General features: G+C 62.6%; 1 protein-coding gene across 7 annotated transcripts in view; it reads left to right on the top strand.

Annotated features, from left to right (window-relative positions):
- CARD14 (caspase recruitment domain family member 14) overlaps positions 1 to 15,503 on the top strand; it is a 24,145-nt gene extending 8,642 nt beyond the window's left edge. For 5 of the 7 annotated variants that reach the window (XM_025047200.1, XM_025047199.1, XM_025047198.1 and 2 more), the window contains 15 exons: positions 445 to 676; positions 1,807 to 1,944; positions 2,867 to 3,192; positions 6,266 to 6,433; positions 7,228 to 7,347; positions 7,836 to 7,961; positions 8,443 to 8,592; positions 9,651 to 9,767; positions 10,198 to 10,340; positions 10,464 to 10,558; positions 12,004 to 12,064; positions 12,282 to 12,474; positions 13,607 to 13,733; positions 14,027 to 14,264; positions 14,975 to 15,503. In XM_025047200.1, the coding sequence (XP_024902968.1) occupies positions 466 to 676; positions 1,807 to 1,944; positions 2,867 to 3,192; positions 6,266 to 6,433; positions 7,228 to 7,347; positions 7,836 to 7,961; positions 8,443 to 8,592; positions 9,651 to 9,767; positions 10,198 to 10,340; positions 10,464 to 10,558; positions 12,004 to 12,064; positions 12,282 to 12,474; positions 13,607 to 13,733; positions 14,027 to 14,264; positions 14,975 to 15,290 (2,529 nt within the window). In that variant the 5' untranslated portion in view covers positions 445 to 465 and the 3' untranslated portion in view covers positions 15,291 to 15,503. Of the gene's footprint in view, positions 1 to 444; positions 677 to 1,806; positions 1,945 to 2,866; positions 3,193 to 6,265; positions 6,434 to 7,227; positions 7,348 to 7,835; positions 7,962 to 8,442; positions 8,593 to 9,650; positions 9,768 to 10,197; positions 10,341 to 10,463; positions 10,559 to 12,003; positions 12,065 to 12,281; positions 12,475 to 13,606; positions 13,734 to 14,026; positions 14,954 to 14,974 lie in introns of those variants that run through there. The other 2 variants (XM_025047203.1, XM_025047202.1) reach the window with 2 other exon arrangements.
- The last annotated feature ends 18 nt before the right edge of the window (positions 15,504 to 15,521 follow it).

The raw sequence follows: 15,521 nt of genomic DNA, 5'->3' as shown, positions 1-15,521 counted from the left end.
CTTTCCCTAATCACCCTCCTAAGGAACAGTACTAGCTCAGGCACACCGTAGATCTGTTTGCGCACACCTGTGCTTTAAGCACAGAAAAGTGAGGATTTTTGCTCAAGATCCGGTTTTGGCTCCGGTGGGGACTCCTGCGCCCCTGTTGAGACTGCATAGTCTGGACCGAGCTCCTAGGTCAGTGCCCCAGGCCAGGGCAGTGTCCTGTGTTTAAAGGCGAATCCTGTCTCCTGACACCCAGAGAACTGAGTCCCCGGTCTGCCCTGGAGGATTGCCTTGATGTCCCTTCCCACTGGTCACGGGACACGGGCCAGGGCTGAGCTCATCATGCTTTCCAGATTCCCCTCCCGGCCAGCGGCGTGGCGGAGGGGGCTCCGGTGGGAAGGCCTCCTGCGCCCGGAAGCTGGGGCTGACCCCCAACTCTGTGCCCGTCTTTCCGCCCAGGCTTCTCAGGCGCCGGCAGCCATGGCGGAGCTGCGCCGCACGGACTCCACGCTGACCAGCCTGGACGAGGACGCGCTGTGGGAGATGATGGAGAGCCACCGTCACAGGATCGTGCGCAGCGTCTTCCCCAGCCGCCTCACGCCCTACCTGCGCCAGGCGAGGGTGCTGGGCCAGCTGGACGAGGAGGAGGTACTGCACAGCCCACAGCTCACCAACACCGCCATGCGAGTCGGTGAGGCCTGGCCCCGCCCCGGCCCCCCACCCCCAGGCCCTGTCTGCCCAGCCAGCTTGACCGAGCCCAAGTTCCGAGCCCGAGCTCCATTGGGGACGCTGTCTTCTCTCCCAGGGTCATGGTAACAGATGACCACAGAGTGGGTGGCCTCAAACAGCAGAAATGGATTCGCTCACAGTTTGGAGGCCAACATCTGAAGTCCAGGGATGGGCGGGGCCACGCTCCCTCCGAGGGTCTAGGGGAGGGTCCTTCCTGCCCCTGGCCCCAGGCGTCCCTCTGCGCGTGGCTGCGCCGCTCTGGCCTCTGCCCCGTTTTCCACGGCCTTCTCTGTGCACCACTCCTTTTCTGTCATAAGGACACGTCGTCGGATTTCACGCCCACCCAGACCATCCTGAGACTGAGCTCATCTCGAGACTCACAGCTTAATCATGTCTGTGAAGACCCTTTTGCCCGTAGGCCCTCTTTCGTAGGCTCCAGCAGACATATCTTGGGGCTGCAGCGCAGCCTGTGCCGGACGTCTTTGGAGCGGCCCCACGTTCCACAGGCTGCGTCGATCCATTCGAAAGCGGCTAAGCCGGTCGTTTGGCCGTGCCAGGTCATTAGTTGAGTGAGTTTCTGTTTCTCAGATGCTCATCTCAGAGCCCGGGCCATCGGCAGCGGGCAACAGGCGGTAGCCACTGACACGATGCTGTGTGAGCCTGTTGCCCAGCGTCAGATGCAGGAGCAGTGAGCCCAAGCTGAGGGTGCTGGTCTGGGTGGGCCTGGGCCCTGGGGTGTTACTGTTCGTGTCTTTCCTCCACGAGCTTCGCGCGCGCACCCGCACACACAAACACACACCACACACCACACACGTCTGCACTTGGCCGCCAACACGCCTGGCAGGTCTTGAGACCAGGGATTGTCTTCGTCAGTCTTTCGCTTTATCTCGGGCCGCAGTACTTGCTCAGTGGACATCAGCCTCACCCTCTTCGGGTCTGTGCTGCCCTGTGACTAAAGGAACCTGTAAGAGCCACAGAGCTCGCCCCAGCCCTGCGGTCCTGACCCCCAGATGCTCCGGGTTTTCCCCTCCCCCAGCCCCTCGTGGCGAAACCCGCCCAGCACCCCGTTAGCTAAGACTTCTCGCTTCCAAGGGCACTTGCTGGACTTGCTGAGGACACGAGGGAAGAACGGGGCCGTCGCCTTCCTGGAGAGCTTGAAGTTCCACAATCCCGACATCTACACCCTGGTCACTGGGCTGCAGCCCGACGTGGACTTCGGCACCTTCAGCGGTGAGTGCTCGCCATCCAGTGGGGCTGGCCGGGGGCTCCTCGGAGCGTCTGATTCCTAGTGGCCTCGGGGGCTCCCCTTGGCAGCGTGCTGTGCTGGAGGCGTCCTGTGCCTGGCACTCTGGGAGTGAGGAGACCCCCCACTAACCGCGGGGGTGGGGCTCAGGCTCCAACAGGAAGGTCTGGCCCTGCTCGCCCAGCACCTGGAGGAGCCCCTCACGCTGTGGAATCAGCATTTGAGAGGCGCAGGCAAAGGGGGAGTCCCCTTTCTCTAGAAAAGCTCCTCAATGCCTGCTGGGGGCCTGGGCTTGGTGCAACGGGCAGCCCAGACCTGGGCCCACCGAGGACAGAGGCGCCCGCCAGCGGGGAGGGGGCGGAGCCTGCCGCCCCCTGTGCATGTGCTCGGCTGGCTAAGCGAAGGTTCACCCTGGCAGAGGGAGTGAACGTTTTCACTGGGTGATTGTAGGCCTCCCTGGAGGAGCCGCTGAGACATTGGGGGGCTCCAGAGGAGCAGGACAGACATCCCTGTAAACCGGCTGAGAAAACCTTTCTTCCTGCTGGCCACGGTGCATGCTTGTGTCAGAGTCTGCACTGTGCGGCTCTGTGCTCCCAGCTACGGTTTTTAGGATGACGTTAAATCGTGTTAGTACTGAGCACATCTGGGCTGGTGCGGGGGGTTGGGTCTGAACAGTGGGGTCCCACGGGAAGGCCGAGAGTGGGTGACCTTGCATGGAAACCTCAAGTCATGTAGTTTGTTTACCAAAATCTTTGAGTCCAGCTCAGCCCGGAAGCTTTAAGGAGACCCACCCATGGGCAGCGGTGGGGGGCGGGGGGTTCTCTTGAGAGTCTGGGTGCAGGGAGCAGAGGCGTGGAGGGCCGGGAGCGAGGGCGCGTGGTGACGTCCGCCCCTGCGCCTCCCCCGCAGGGCTCATGGAGACGTCCAAGCTGACGCAGTGCCTGGCCGGGGCCATCGGCAGCCTGCAGGAGGAGCTGCGCCAGGAGCAGGGGCAGAAGGAGGCGCTCCTGCAGCAGTGCCGGCGGCTGCAGGAGCGCCTGGGCCAGGCTGAGGCCCGCGCCGAGGGCCTGCGCCAGCTGGAGGCCGACCACAGCCGCATGAAGCGCGAGGTCAGCGCCCACTTCCACGAGGTGCTGAAGCTGAAGGACGAGATGCTCAGCCTGTCCCTGCGCTACAGCAGCACGCTGCAGGAGAAGGAGCTGGCGGTCACGCGCTGCCACGGCCTGCAGGAGGAGGTGTGTGTCCCCGCGCCTGGCGGGCGCCCTCCTGCCCCTTCTGCCGTGAGCCTGCCCCGGCCCGTGGGTGCCCGTGGGCGGGCAGGCTGGTCTGGGAAGTGCCGCCGTGGGGAGGCCCCCCTGTCTGCGTCTGAGGGCGGGTCTGGCTATTCTGGGCTCCGCGGCGGTGGACCCACCGAGTCCCACTGCCCCACAGCTGTCGGCACCGCGAGGACAGGAGACCCCACCCCTGTCATCCTTGGCTGGTCCCGGACTCGGGCGCCAGGCAGGGGTGCTGCTGGCGAGGCCCCTCGAACCCCAGCAACGTCTATTACTCATTTCTCTGTGGGGTGTTGTTATCTTCTGATTTTCTAGTTTAAATATCAAGGATGTTCATGCCTTGTCACATTGACATTGGCTGTTTGCCTTTAACTATGGCCTTATTTCTTTTGTTCTTTTAATTTTAATTTTATTTAGAAATAACTTCAAATTTATTTTTGGAAACGTACAAATACAAGTAGTACAGAGGCTACCCATGTACCCTTACTTTATCGTTCAGGCTCTTTGTGTCTCTCCCAACAACACATACATATACACACGTGTGCACACACATGCATGCACACATATGTACGCACACTTTCCCTGAACTACATGAGTTACATAGATCATGGCCCTTTCACCGTAAGCATTTGAATGTGCGGTTCCTAAAACAGGGGACTTTACATAGCCGTGGTGCAGCCACAGCTTCGTGAGTCTCGTCAGTTAAGTCCTCTGATCTAAGCTGCACGTGTTCTCGTATCGTTTGACCTAAATAACGTCCTTTATCGCGTTTTCCCTCCAGCCCAAGGCCCAGTCCAGAGTCAGGTGCTGCATTTCGTGTCCCGCTCTTCAGCCCCCTTTAATCTGGAACGTTCCCACAGCCTCTCTTTGTCACCATGGCGTGGACATTCTTGGAGAATAAACCGCACGTCCCCTGCCTTTTTAAAAATAGCAGACCATTTCTCATTTGGGGGTTTGCCTCGCGTTTCTTCGCGAATAGTCAGGGTCGTGCATTTGGGGTGACCTGTACAGGGGACGCTGGGCATGTCTCGGGGTGCCCCATATGGAGTGCGAGGTCCAGCGCCCCCACTTGGACCGGGTGCTGCCGGTTCCCACTGTTCTCGCTGACCGGTCCGCGCTGCCGATGCTGTTCCATCTTCCTCCAGTAGCTAGTAAGTGGTCAGGGGAAGCGCTCTAAGGCCGGCCAGCACCCCACCCTTGTCGACAGCCCCCCCATAATTCTCCCCAGAGGAGATTCCTACCAGGACGTCTTACTCTGGTGGCTGCAAACGCTGAGTCCGTCTCCAGCGCCCCCACCCCCCACTCGACCAGCCGGGCCTCGGCGCCCTGACCATTAGAGGAAGCCTTTCCGTCCCCACTCACGCGTCCGTCACTGGCACAGACGCGGGGGGCCTCTTTCCAGTCTGTGATGTGTGACCGTCCTTCGTGACTTCAGCACGCACACACTGTCCCAGATTGGCCGGTGGCAGCCCCGTCCGTCCACTCTGTGCCCTGTGACGTGTCCCCTCTGGTTTCTTGAGCTCTGACCCCCTCTGGCATCACGACCTTGAGCTCTGACCCCCTCTGCAGCATCACGACGTGTTCCAGGGTCATCTCGCACCCCCACCCGCACCCCAGCTGTGGGGTCGGCCATCTCCCCGGGGGCCGGTTCCTTCCAGAGACCGGGATCGGGGCTCCGGGTGTGCTCCTTGCTCCTGGGCTGTCTGCTCCTTGGCCCTTTGGGCGGACAGAGCTGGGAAACACGTGCACATAAACACACGCCTGTACATATGCAAATATGCACACACACATATGCACGCAAGTAGGCGCACACTCGTACACGTGACTGTCTTAGCAGTCACGAGGTCACACCCGTACATCTAATGCCATGCGATCCCCAGGGTGTTTCCTGCTTCACCATTCCATATGTGTATGCTCCCTTCCACGGGAGACCCCGGCTCCCGGCGAGAACGCACTTGCTCACCCGCTCACCCGCTCACCCGCTCACCCGCTCACTCCTACAGTGCACCTGAAGCAAAATCACTTCGCCCATATAGAAAACAGAACTCCGGGAGGCCAGGGTCCGTGATTCCCCACCACGCCCCGCCCCGACCAAGGCTGCGGCTCGCAGTTAAATACCGCGGGCCACCCGCATCTCTCGGTCCCTTCCCCACTTCACGGCCATGGCGTTTGTTCGAAACATAATGAGGTTCATTTGTTTGGGGGCACTTTCGGTTCTAAGTCCCTCTTCCAGAGCTCAGGGGTTCGGTTTTACTCTGAACGTGCGGAATGTGACAGGCCTAGCCCGTTGGCTCACAGCAGGAGCTTGGTGATGGCCTGCGGAAGTTCTCTAACTGGGTGTTGGCAGGGAAGGGGCCAGGAGGGAGCTCCTCCCTTCTCCGCTTGACCCCAGCCCCAGGGTCAGTGCTGGACGTGGGCCTGACCCCCAGACGTCCCGGGTTTGCCTTCTGGGGAAACGGGCGGGGCCAGACCCAGCTCCAGGTCCAAGTTCCTCCTGGGACGGAGGCCGGCAGAAGGCTGGGCGGGGGTGGCACCTGCTGCACACAGATCGCAAGCGAGTCAGTAGACCGCGTCTGGCATCCCTGGAGCCAGCATCTCCGCCCCACCCGACTGCGCCTTTCTTCCCACGTACTGGTTTTCAAGAATCCAAGTTCCCTGTGTCTGCAGTAGCTGGCAGACTGTGGAAGGCAGACACTGGGCGAGGGGGCTGTCCTGGAGGAGTCACCCTCGCTGGCCTCTCGTCTCTGGTTGCCGGTGACTCTGTTTCAGGACAGGACCCGAGAGCTGGGTGTCAGGGCTCCTTGCCCTGTTCAGGGAACCCAGCCCAGCCGTTAGCTGCTACGCGTCATCCATAAAGCACAGCTAAAGTGCCTTTCTCCCGCTTGGGGCGGACCCTTTGGCGGCTTCTGTGGGCGGGGGCGCAGGAAGGCTCTGAGTGTGGCCGGCCCCCTCACTGAGGAGAGTGGGGACCTCCGGCTCCGGTCTGGTTAAGGCGGTGCCCCCACAGCCCTCCCCCATCCTCTCCTCCTGGCAGCTGTATCTGATGAAGCAAGAGCTGCAGCGAGAGAGGCTGTCTGCTTCCTGCGAGCGGGAATTTCGAGAGCGGTCCCTGAAGATGGCCAGTGGCCTGGAGCCGGGAGCCGAGGAGCTGAGCCGCCTCAAGGAGGAGAATGAGAAACTCCGGTCACTGACTTTCAGCATGGTAGGTCCTGGAGTCCCCAGCGGGGTCACCTTCCTTCCCTGTGGCTCCCCCAGGCTGCGGGACTTCCGACGGGCATCCCATTGAGGTGTGACAAAGGGCCAGGTGACGTGAAACCTAGCGACTCAGCCCAATGCCTTTCTCTCCCTCCTTCCTGCGCCTCCCCAGCCCCCAAGCGCTGGCAGGGTTCACGGCGCTCAGACGCGAGTCACAATGCCCCACCCAGCCCCTCCTATTCGGCCGCCGTCTTGGAGTGGACAGGGCTGATTGTAAGGATGGGGTTCGCTCTAAAGCTAGGGGACAGGGAAGGAAACCTTTGTGCCTGCAAAGTGCCCTGCACTGGAGAGTGGGGGTCATGGCACGCTGGGAATTGGGGACGCCAGTGCCCTGCGGTATGCGAGCCCTCGCGTCTCCGCTGCATGGGATTCCTATCTCGTAGTTAAGACCTGTGGGCCGAACATGTCTTTAGGGACACACACTGGGTGCTTGGCACCGTCACACAGCCTGGCGGAGGGCAGTCACGACCCCCTGCCCAGGGAATGAGCCCAAGGGAGGCCTCGACCTGATAGCTGATGGCCCCCCTCGGAAAGTCCGTCCACTGCGGCTTCGTTGAAGGGGTGGCTGAAAGGGCTGGGGGAGGTTCTGTCCCGAGAGGCTCCAGCTTCCAGCACTTTCCGCCTCCCCCACGAGCTGTGCAGAAGCCACCTGTTCTCAGGACGATCCGAGGGAGAACCCCCACCCCACAGGGCAGGCCTGTGGGGAGGTCGGGGCCCTGGGCTGATCTCTCTTTGCCGCAGGCGGAGAAGGACATCCTGGAGCAGAGCCTGGACGAGGCCCTGGACAGCAAGCAGGAGCTGGTGGACCGCATCCACTCGCTGAGGGCGCGGGCCGTGGCCGCCGAGAGGCAGCAAAAGCAGGTGACCTCCCGGCCGCATCCAGAGCAGGGCCACACTCTGGTGACAAAGATGCTGAGTCCACACCGGGCTTAGGACCAAGTGCGCCTAACTCACCCCACGCACGCTCCGTTACTCCCTCCTCAAAGCTGTACTGAGCACCACCTAGAGGTCCCGTGCAGTGCGTGGGGCCCTGCGTGGGAGCCGGGCTCACGAGCTGCTGCAGGGGCGGGGGGAGGAAATTCCTTATGCACTCGGTGGCACGGGACAAACAAAACAATTACACGTGCATCGGCCATGCGTAGTCATGACCACGTTCAAGGATAACCAGCCCTGCAACTCTGTGGATGCTCCTGAAACCGAGCACTTAAGAAACAGCATGAATTCACCCCTTTTTACCTCTAGAACCACCGTCCTCTCTGTCCCCAGGGCTCCCCCACCGACCACATCCTCGGCCCGGGCCTCAGGGCCGCTGACCTTCCTTCATGCGCTGTTTGTCCCCCTGTGTCCAGTACTGGGAAGAGAAGGAGCAGACGTTGCTCCAGTTCCAGAAAACTAAGGTGGAGTGCGAGATCTACAGGGAGAAGGTGAACGCCCTGCAGAGCCAAGTGGCCGAGCTGCGGAAGGAGCGGGACCAGGTACCGGCGGGGCGAGGGGCTGGGCAGGGCGGGGCGAGGGGCGCAGAGGGAGCAGGAGGCGCCCGTCGGCCGAGTCACGGCCAAGGGCTGGCTGGCCACTTCACGCAGCTGGCCCTGCCCTCAATGGCAGCCGCTTCCAGATTGGGGGGTCTCCCTCCCCGGTGCACACAGTTTCTCAACTCAGACCGCTGTCGTCTGCTGACTCGCTCGCTGCCCAGCACTGGAGGTCGCATCTAGTGCCTCCTTTTGTTCTTGGCACGTGAAGTTTGTGCACAGCCACATACCGGGTGTCCTTCAAACCCTGCACGTCACCCAGACTGTAAACAGACAGTAGTGTGTGCCTGTCGGGGTGAGCTCTGCATGCGGCGCACGCTGGCGAGTCCAGCGTTGAGGCAGATGAGAAGCAAGTGTCTGTTTCCGACTGGGCCCTCGCCCCGTGCTGGCCCTTTGTGCTGGGGCATCTTTGCGTCTTGGCCTGCAGGCGTACTCGGCGAGAGATGCAGCCCAGGCGGAGATTTCCCAGAGCCTGACGGACAAGGACGCCCTCCGCAGGAAAGTGTTCGAGCTGACGGACCAAGTCTGCGACCTGCGCCAACAGCTCCGCACGCTGCAGGCCGAGTCACTGCAAGAGGTGAGCACTTCTGCTCGCACTCGGCGTCGGCAGATGCAGGGAGACAGGGCCAGAGGCCCACAGGAGGTGGGCACGGGACAGGGCTGAGCCGGCCACAGCCACTCGTGGCCCTCGCTGGGGCTGGGGCGTCTGGATCTAACTCACCACCACGCACCGGGTCCCGTGAGTGAACCGTGGTGTCAGACATCGAAGATGCTGGCTGGGCAGACCGACTCTGTGATGCCGTTACGCAAGTTGGAAGGGGGAGCTCGGCAGAAGTTTCTGGAACCTGTAAAGTGTGGTGTTCAACGATGAAAGGAAGCAGCAGATGAAACTGCCGGTGGCCACTTGCTTTGGGAGATGACGCGTTCCAGAGAGGGTTGCGTCCGGTGTCCCAGGGTGACAGTGGCAGGCTTACCTGGGTGACAGTGTCCCAGGGTGACAGTGGCAGGCTTACCTGGGTGACAGTGTCCCAGGGTGACAGTGGCAGGCTTACCCGCGTGAAGGGGCCATGTTCCCAAAAAGCTGAAACCACGACAGACCCTCCAGCGTGGTCTCCCCACAGCCCTGGCACCCTGCTGGGCGGGCAAGACTTCAGGGGGACCCGGGGGGCGCAGGGCCAGGGCCCCCTTCCTGCAGGCCCCAGCCCTTCCCCCCTCCCCATGCGTGTGCGCATAGCAGAAGGCAGGTGCCAGCTGCCGTTTGTGACGAGGGTGGGGGGATGGGCGTTGTTCTTTCTCTAATCGGCGCCCCCCACCCCCAGCAATCTATGTGCCGTATGGGTAGGTGTGTCACACACACAGCACAACCGGTGAAGGACCACACACAGTCTCTAAAAGAGAAATGCCACTCACCGAGGCGATTGCTCTACAGTCCCTTGGTGGTCAGCTCCACCAAGTGACCCTTGTGGTCAGCCGGGGATCCCAGGCGCGGAGGGGGGGCCGCGAATGTTTCGCCTGGGAGCCTATGAGAGGAACCTGCCCAGGAGGGTGAACACGGGGGTGGTGATGGGGCAGACACCCCGAGAGCATTCAGGGGACCACTCCTGACCTAACCAGCCCGTGGGGGCCTCTCCACAGCCCAAGCAGGAAGCGGGGGCCAGGGGCCCCTGTCGGAGGGGGAAGCAGCGGCTCGTACGCATGTTTGCCATCTGCCCACGGGATGACGGTGACTGCAGCTGTCCCAGCTCCTCCGAGGTACGGCCGGTACCTCCACGGCTCGGGCCGGCCAGGGGACGGAAGGTGGCCTTGCGCAGCAGGTGCTGGAGACATGCTTAAGTGGGCGGGGGGCCGCTTTCGGGTCCACGCTGCCCTCTAGACCTCCACTCGGCGTCCTGCGCGTGGCCTCTCTGGGCCTTGATGGCTTTATGTGTAGAGTGGGACATTACCGCCCACTTCGAAGATTTATGTGAGAACCAAGCCATGTGAAAAGCGGAGAGCCGTTAACGGGGTCAGGGTGCGGGGGGCGCGGCGCACAGTAGGTGCTCAGCTAACATGCCAGCCGTGCGCCCGCCCGCCCTCCCTTCTCGTCCCCTCTGCCCTGACAGCTGGGGCGTGGCTTTTCGCAGCAGGGGAGGGGGCGTGGGCACGCCCATGAGCCCCGCTGACTCCGCTGGTCCTCCTGCAGTCTCAGCTCTGGTCCGACCTGAGCACCACGTCTAGCCGCGAGCTGGCGGACAGCTTCCGCTCCAGCAGCCCTGTGCCTCCCAGCCAGCAGTCCCTGTACAAGCGGGCCACAGAGGACTTCTGGGAAGACCCCTGCTCTTCCAGGTAGAGGGGCGGGTGTCAGGGTTGGATGGGACGCCAGCCGAGGGCCAGGCAGGTGCTGGGGGCTCTGGGCCTGAGACGGGGGGGTGGGCCATGCAGCCTGAGCTGTCTCCTTACACTCCACAGCGGCTTCCCAGAAATCCCGGAGGTAGATGGGGGCGCCTCCCCGGGAGGCGAGGCGGGCGACGCAGACCTAGATTACGAGATCGTAGACAGAGCAGGTGAGCGTGCCCCCCCCAGCCTCTGCAGCACCCTCCTCCCCTGGGCTAGGCAGGAGCGGGCAAGGTCGGGGATCTTCAGGGAGGCCCAGTGTCTCCCCAGGGGCTGAGCAGAGCGCTGTGGCCGTGACCTCACCCTGAATGGGCCTCCGGCGGCGCCAGCTAGCGCCCGGGGCTCTGTTCCCCGGGCGGCCTTCTGTTGTCGCGGGTCCATCTCCACGTCCAGCGCGGCGTCGATGCTCACGCACACGTACTCTCGCTCGCTCCTCCTCCCTGCCCTGACCCGTGGACCCTGGGCCTCCCAGTGACGGGGGGCAACGGGCATCAGCCCCCACTGCTGGCTGAGGCTCCACCTGTGGGAGCATCTCTCCTCCGGGCCGTTGACACCTGACAGCTTCGCGTTTCTCCTGTGGCTTGTCCCTCACGTTTGTGACGTGACTGGTCCTCTCTCCTTCTCAAGCCAAGGGGCCCTCACGGACAGCCCCCTTTCCTCCCACCCTGCACATCTGCCCCAGCTGCAGGCCTCGCACACAGTAGGTGCTTAGCACCCGTCCGGAATTCACCTTATGCCACCAGGGGTGCCTGTGCCCCACGCTGTTCCACACAGACGCACCTTTACGGCAGGGCGGTGGGTCACGTGACTCGAGCCCTCACCTGTTCCAAGGCCACTGGAGGCTTGTTTATAATTGCTGAGCTGGGGGCACCTGGCTGGGACGTCCCCCGACGGGAGAGCTCGGATGGGGAGGCTCACCGCCCCTCCCCTCCACCGCGATTCCGTGGGCTGCCGTTTTCATGCACTTTTAGCGGAACTGACCTCGAACGCGTCAGGGGGTCTAACTCCCCTCGGCTCTGACTGTAATCGCGCGTGGGTTTTGCCTGTGAGCTGGGCACGGCCGCCTGGGGCAGGCAGCTGGCCCTGCCTCTGCCGGCTCTTGGGCAGTCCACTGGGTGGGACTGCTCTGTGGGAAGGCTGCTGCCAGGCGGGGCCCATCCACCTCACAGGCTGAGCCCTAAAGCGCAGAGGTAGAGACCCTGGAGACATCCAGTGCTAGGACTGTGGACTCAGAGGCTCCTTGGCCAGCTAGGCGGCGTGGCCTGGGCTGAGCAGGCGGCAGCCGTGGCTCGCGGCCTCCACTGTCATGCGGAAATGCAGGTCAGGGTGGGGACGCCGGCCCAGGGGCACCCAGGCTTGATCCCAATCCCATAAAGCGTTGGTAGCATTTGGGGGTCACGAAGGACACCCGCAGGTGGGCCCCCCCACCTGCAGTGCCTGTCTGGGGGGATCGAGGTCTAAGCCGGGGAAAGGGAGGAGGAAAAGGCTTGGCCTCAGTAGGCTGGAGTGCCTGAGGCTGGGGGCTGGGGACATTGAGGGTGGCCCGAAGCTTTGTCAGGGGTCAGCGACCTTGCGGGCTTGTCTGCTCTGTGCCTGAGCCTCCACTTCCTTCTAGAGCTTCATGAGTCCTCGAACAGCTTGCGGCCAGTCTCCGGCGGCCTCTGCCTCTCAGCCAGGTGAGCAGAGGGAGGAGCCAGGCCCAGCAGTTGCAGAGGGAGGACTGTGTCCCGTCCCTGCTGGGAGGCGACAGCCTTTTTGAGGCTGGGGTCATGGCGGGAGTGGGGGATGGAGAATTGCAGAATGCTGAAGCCCGAGGGGCCCCAGTGGGGCGACGGCCTGGCCGGACCGCCTGCTCTGGGCCACACACGAGCTCCGTCACCTCCCTCCCCGCAGCACTGCCCCGGTGCGGCGGAGGCCGGCCCGGAAGATCCTGAGCCAGGTCACGGTGCTGGCCTTCCAGGGGGATGCGTTGCTGGAGCAGATAACTGTCATCGGCGGGAACCTCACGGGCATCTTCATCCACCGGGTCACCCCTGGCTCGGCGGCAGACGAGATGGCCTTACGTCCGGGCACCCAGATCCTGAGGGTGAGATGTGGGGGCTTGTTTGATTTGTTCTGTTCTGTAACAGGGGTGCTCCTCTTGGCACTGTGTGTGTGTACATGTGTGTGCATGCATGTGTGTGTGAGAAAATACGACAAAATTCACCACGTTGACCATTGAGGGCATCTTTTAAAATTTTTGTCCTGAAGTATTCATTAAACTGCAGAAAACATAAATGTCCAACTTAACTAGTTATGAAGTGAATGCAGAGGCCAGAAGGTGACTTCGATGTAGCCTAAAAGCAGAACTGTTGAACTTCAAGCTTTTTAAAAATAGTAAAAAGTTTACAAAACAGGCGTCACCCCCTTCCTGAGACTTGCCCCGTTTCTCCGGGGGGTGAGGCGGCTGTGGGGCGGGAGGGAGGCCGGGCCCTTTGGTCAGCAGCCCTGTGACCCCATGGGCTTCTCTGAACGGCTGTCCACGTGCCAAGCCACGTCCTCCTGCCTCCAACGATCTCAAATCGAGCTCCTGATAAAAGCAGCATCATCTGTCCTCCACTCCACACGGCACGGAAGCCCCTCACCGCGTTTCAGACAGCCGGCGTCCTGTCCGGATTCCCAGCGATGGGCTCATGTGACGTCACAGCCTCTTAAAGACGTTTGGGGAGATGGTCCTGATCCCAAATGGGGCCAACTTAAATGTAACTGCTAAAAGCACATTTTTATTTTCCTCTCGGTATAAAACTACATACTTCCTTAAACTTAGAGCAACACAGGGAACAAAGAGCTGGGGCTGGGGTGGGCCTGGGTCGCATGGCATCTGGTGGCTGGAGGCTGAGAAGCCCAGGACGGCCTGGCCCTAAATGTCAGGAGTCTCCAGGCTGAGAAATCCTGATCTAGAATGCTCTAGAATGCTCTAGAACGAGGCCCGTTTTGAAGAGCAGAAACTCGGTCCTCAGCGGTGATCTTGGTGCGTGGTGTGTTGGGAACAGTTGGCGGCTGACTCTTGCCGTGGGAATGTGTGCAGCTTGCAGGAGCTGAATTAAGGTGTCCTGACACGGGGCGTGTGACAAAGGCCCTGATGGGCGCGCGGGTTCTACTGTGGGGTGCACGCTGCACCCGGACTTCGGCTGCGGAATCCTGTTGGACAGAAGCCAACCCTTCTGATCTGCCCGCAGGTGGATTACGAGGCAACAGCGCCCTCCTTCAAGGCTGTGCTGGAGGGCGCGACCCTGGAGCAGGCTGTGGGACTTCTCAGGAGGGTGAACGGCTTCTGCTGCCTGTCCGTGAAGGTCAACGTGGAGGGTACACACCCCCCAGCGAGGGCGCCTCTTGAGTCTTGCCCAGCCACCTAGGCCCATCTCTGTGGGCCCCTGGCCATGCCAACATCAGCTCCGTGGCCTGTCCAGAGCCAGGCTGTGCCCCGAATCTGCGGAGGCCCCCGAGGCAGCTGGGGACCTCCCACCCACTGACCCCGCACCAGTGGCTCCAGAGGCCGTGGGGCAGGGGCTCCTTCTTTCTCTCCTCCTTTCCCGTTCCAGATCCTTCCTCCTGTGGGATCACTGCCCGGGTTTATCTGTTCTCTTGTCCTTGATCAGGTTATAAGAAGCTGGTCCAGGACCTGGAGGCCAAAGTGGCTACCTCGGGGGACTCTTTCTACATCCGGGTCAACCTGGCCATGGAGGGGCGGGCGGAGGGGGAGCTGCAGGTGCACTGCAGTGACATCCTGCATGTCACCGACACCCTGTGCCAGGGCCAAGGCTGCTGGCATGCCCACCGCGTCGGCCCGTACAGCACGAAGGACGTGGAGCACGGCACTGTCCCCAACTACTCACAGTGAGCGCTGTCCCGGGTCACCGCGCCTCCCGGAGCGGGTGGGACCTGCCGGGGTGACCTCCCCTGGCCCTGCTCAGCACGGAGGACCCCTCCTGGGGCCCCAAACACGTGCAATCCCCAGTACGCCACCCACCAATTGCATCGCTCAGGCGAGTTTGTTTGCGGAAAGATGGGGACCTCAGTTCTAGATCGTTCAGGAGCACTTGGGACCAGAGTTCCCCGACCTCAGCGCCCTTGGCATTTGGGGCTGGCCCCCTTTGTCGGGAGCTGTCCTGAGCACAGTGGGGCAGCATCCCTGTCCCCCCGCCCCCGGCTGCGACAGCCCAGAGTGTCTCCAGACAGGGCAGCGTCCTCCGGAGGCAGGGTGACCAGTCACACCGGAGCTTGGCGCCAGCTTGGGGAGCCCTCAGTCCTGGGACGGGGACAGTGTTCCCGCCCCTGCTGAGAACTGTGGCCTGGATCAGCCGTGGCGTCTTGCCCGGCGCCTCTTGGGCTTCGCCAAATCCGCGTCCCCTGGAGCTCAGCTCAGCAGGGGCAGGCCCACACCCTGTCACCTCAGAAGTCCAGCTGAGGCTCCGCGGGTGTTTAAATGCCCCGGGAACTGCAGTGGTGCAGGGTGGGAGCCGCTGTGGGCAGGGCAGGTGTTTAGGGCGCCGGAGGGGCCACCCCTCCTTCAGCCTTTGCAGCGGAGTGGGCTGTCCTTTGTGCAGGGCTCAGCAGCTGCTCGTCGCCCTCATCCAGGACATGGCCCAGCCGCGCATCGCTGCCCGCAAGGTGAGGTGGCCGGCCAGCTGCCCAGATCCTGGCCGCGGGTCCCGTGCAGGCCCCGCCTTGCTCCCTGCCTCCCCTCCCCCAGCTCACGTCACCTGCGGGAGGGGGCGCCCGGTCCAGCCCTCCTTTGCTAGAGGGTCCCAGCCCCATCTCAGGTGGGCTGGAAGAGGGGTGGGGGCTGGCCAGGGTCCCGTGTGGAGCGGTAGACTACTCACACGTGGAGGTGACCCCGTGTCCCCCCCATGGGCCCCGTAGGCTTCACCAGGGCCACACACTGTGCCCGGCCTGCAGGCTCTCCTAGCCTGAGCAAACAGGCCGCGGGCCCTCTCTCTGCCGTGGGCACAGTCACTCCGTTGCCCGTCTACCTGCACCGTGCCCTCATTCCCTCCGAGGGTGGCTCCATGTCCTCCCTACATAGGACACTCAGTCGCCCTGAGCAAGGCGCTAGGGTGGCCCCAGGCTCTCAGCAGCGGGGCTGTGCGGGCC

The sequence above is a fragment of the Pteropus alecto genome, unplaced genomic scaffold, assembly GCF_000325575.1.
Source record: "Pteropus alecto unplaced genomic scaffold, ASM32557v1 scaffold134, whole genome shotgun sequence".
In the NCBI taxonomy this organism is placed as follows: domain Eukaryota; kingdom Metazoa; phylum Chordata; class Mammalia; order Chiroptera; family Pteropodidae; genus Pteropus; species Pteropus alecto.
The sequence above is the reverse complement of the archived record's forward strand: the minus strand, read 5'-3'. Positions and strand labels throughout refer to the sequence as shown.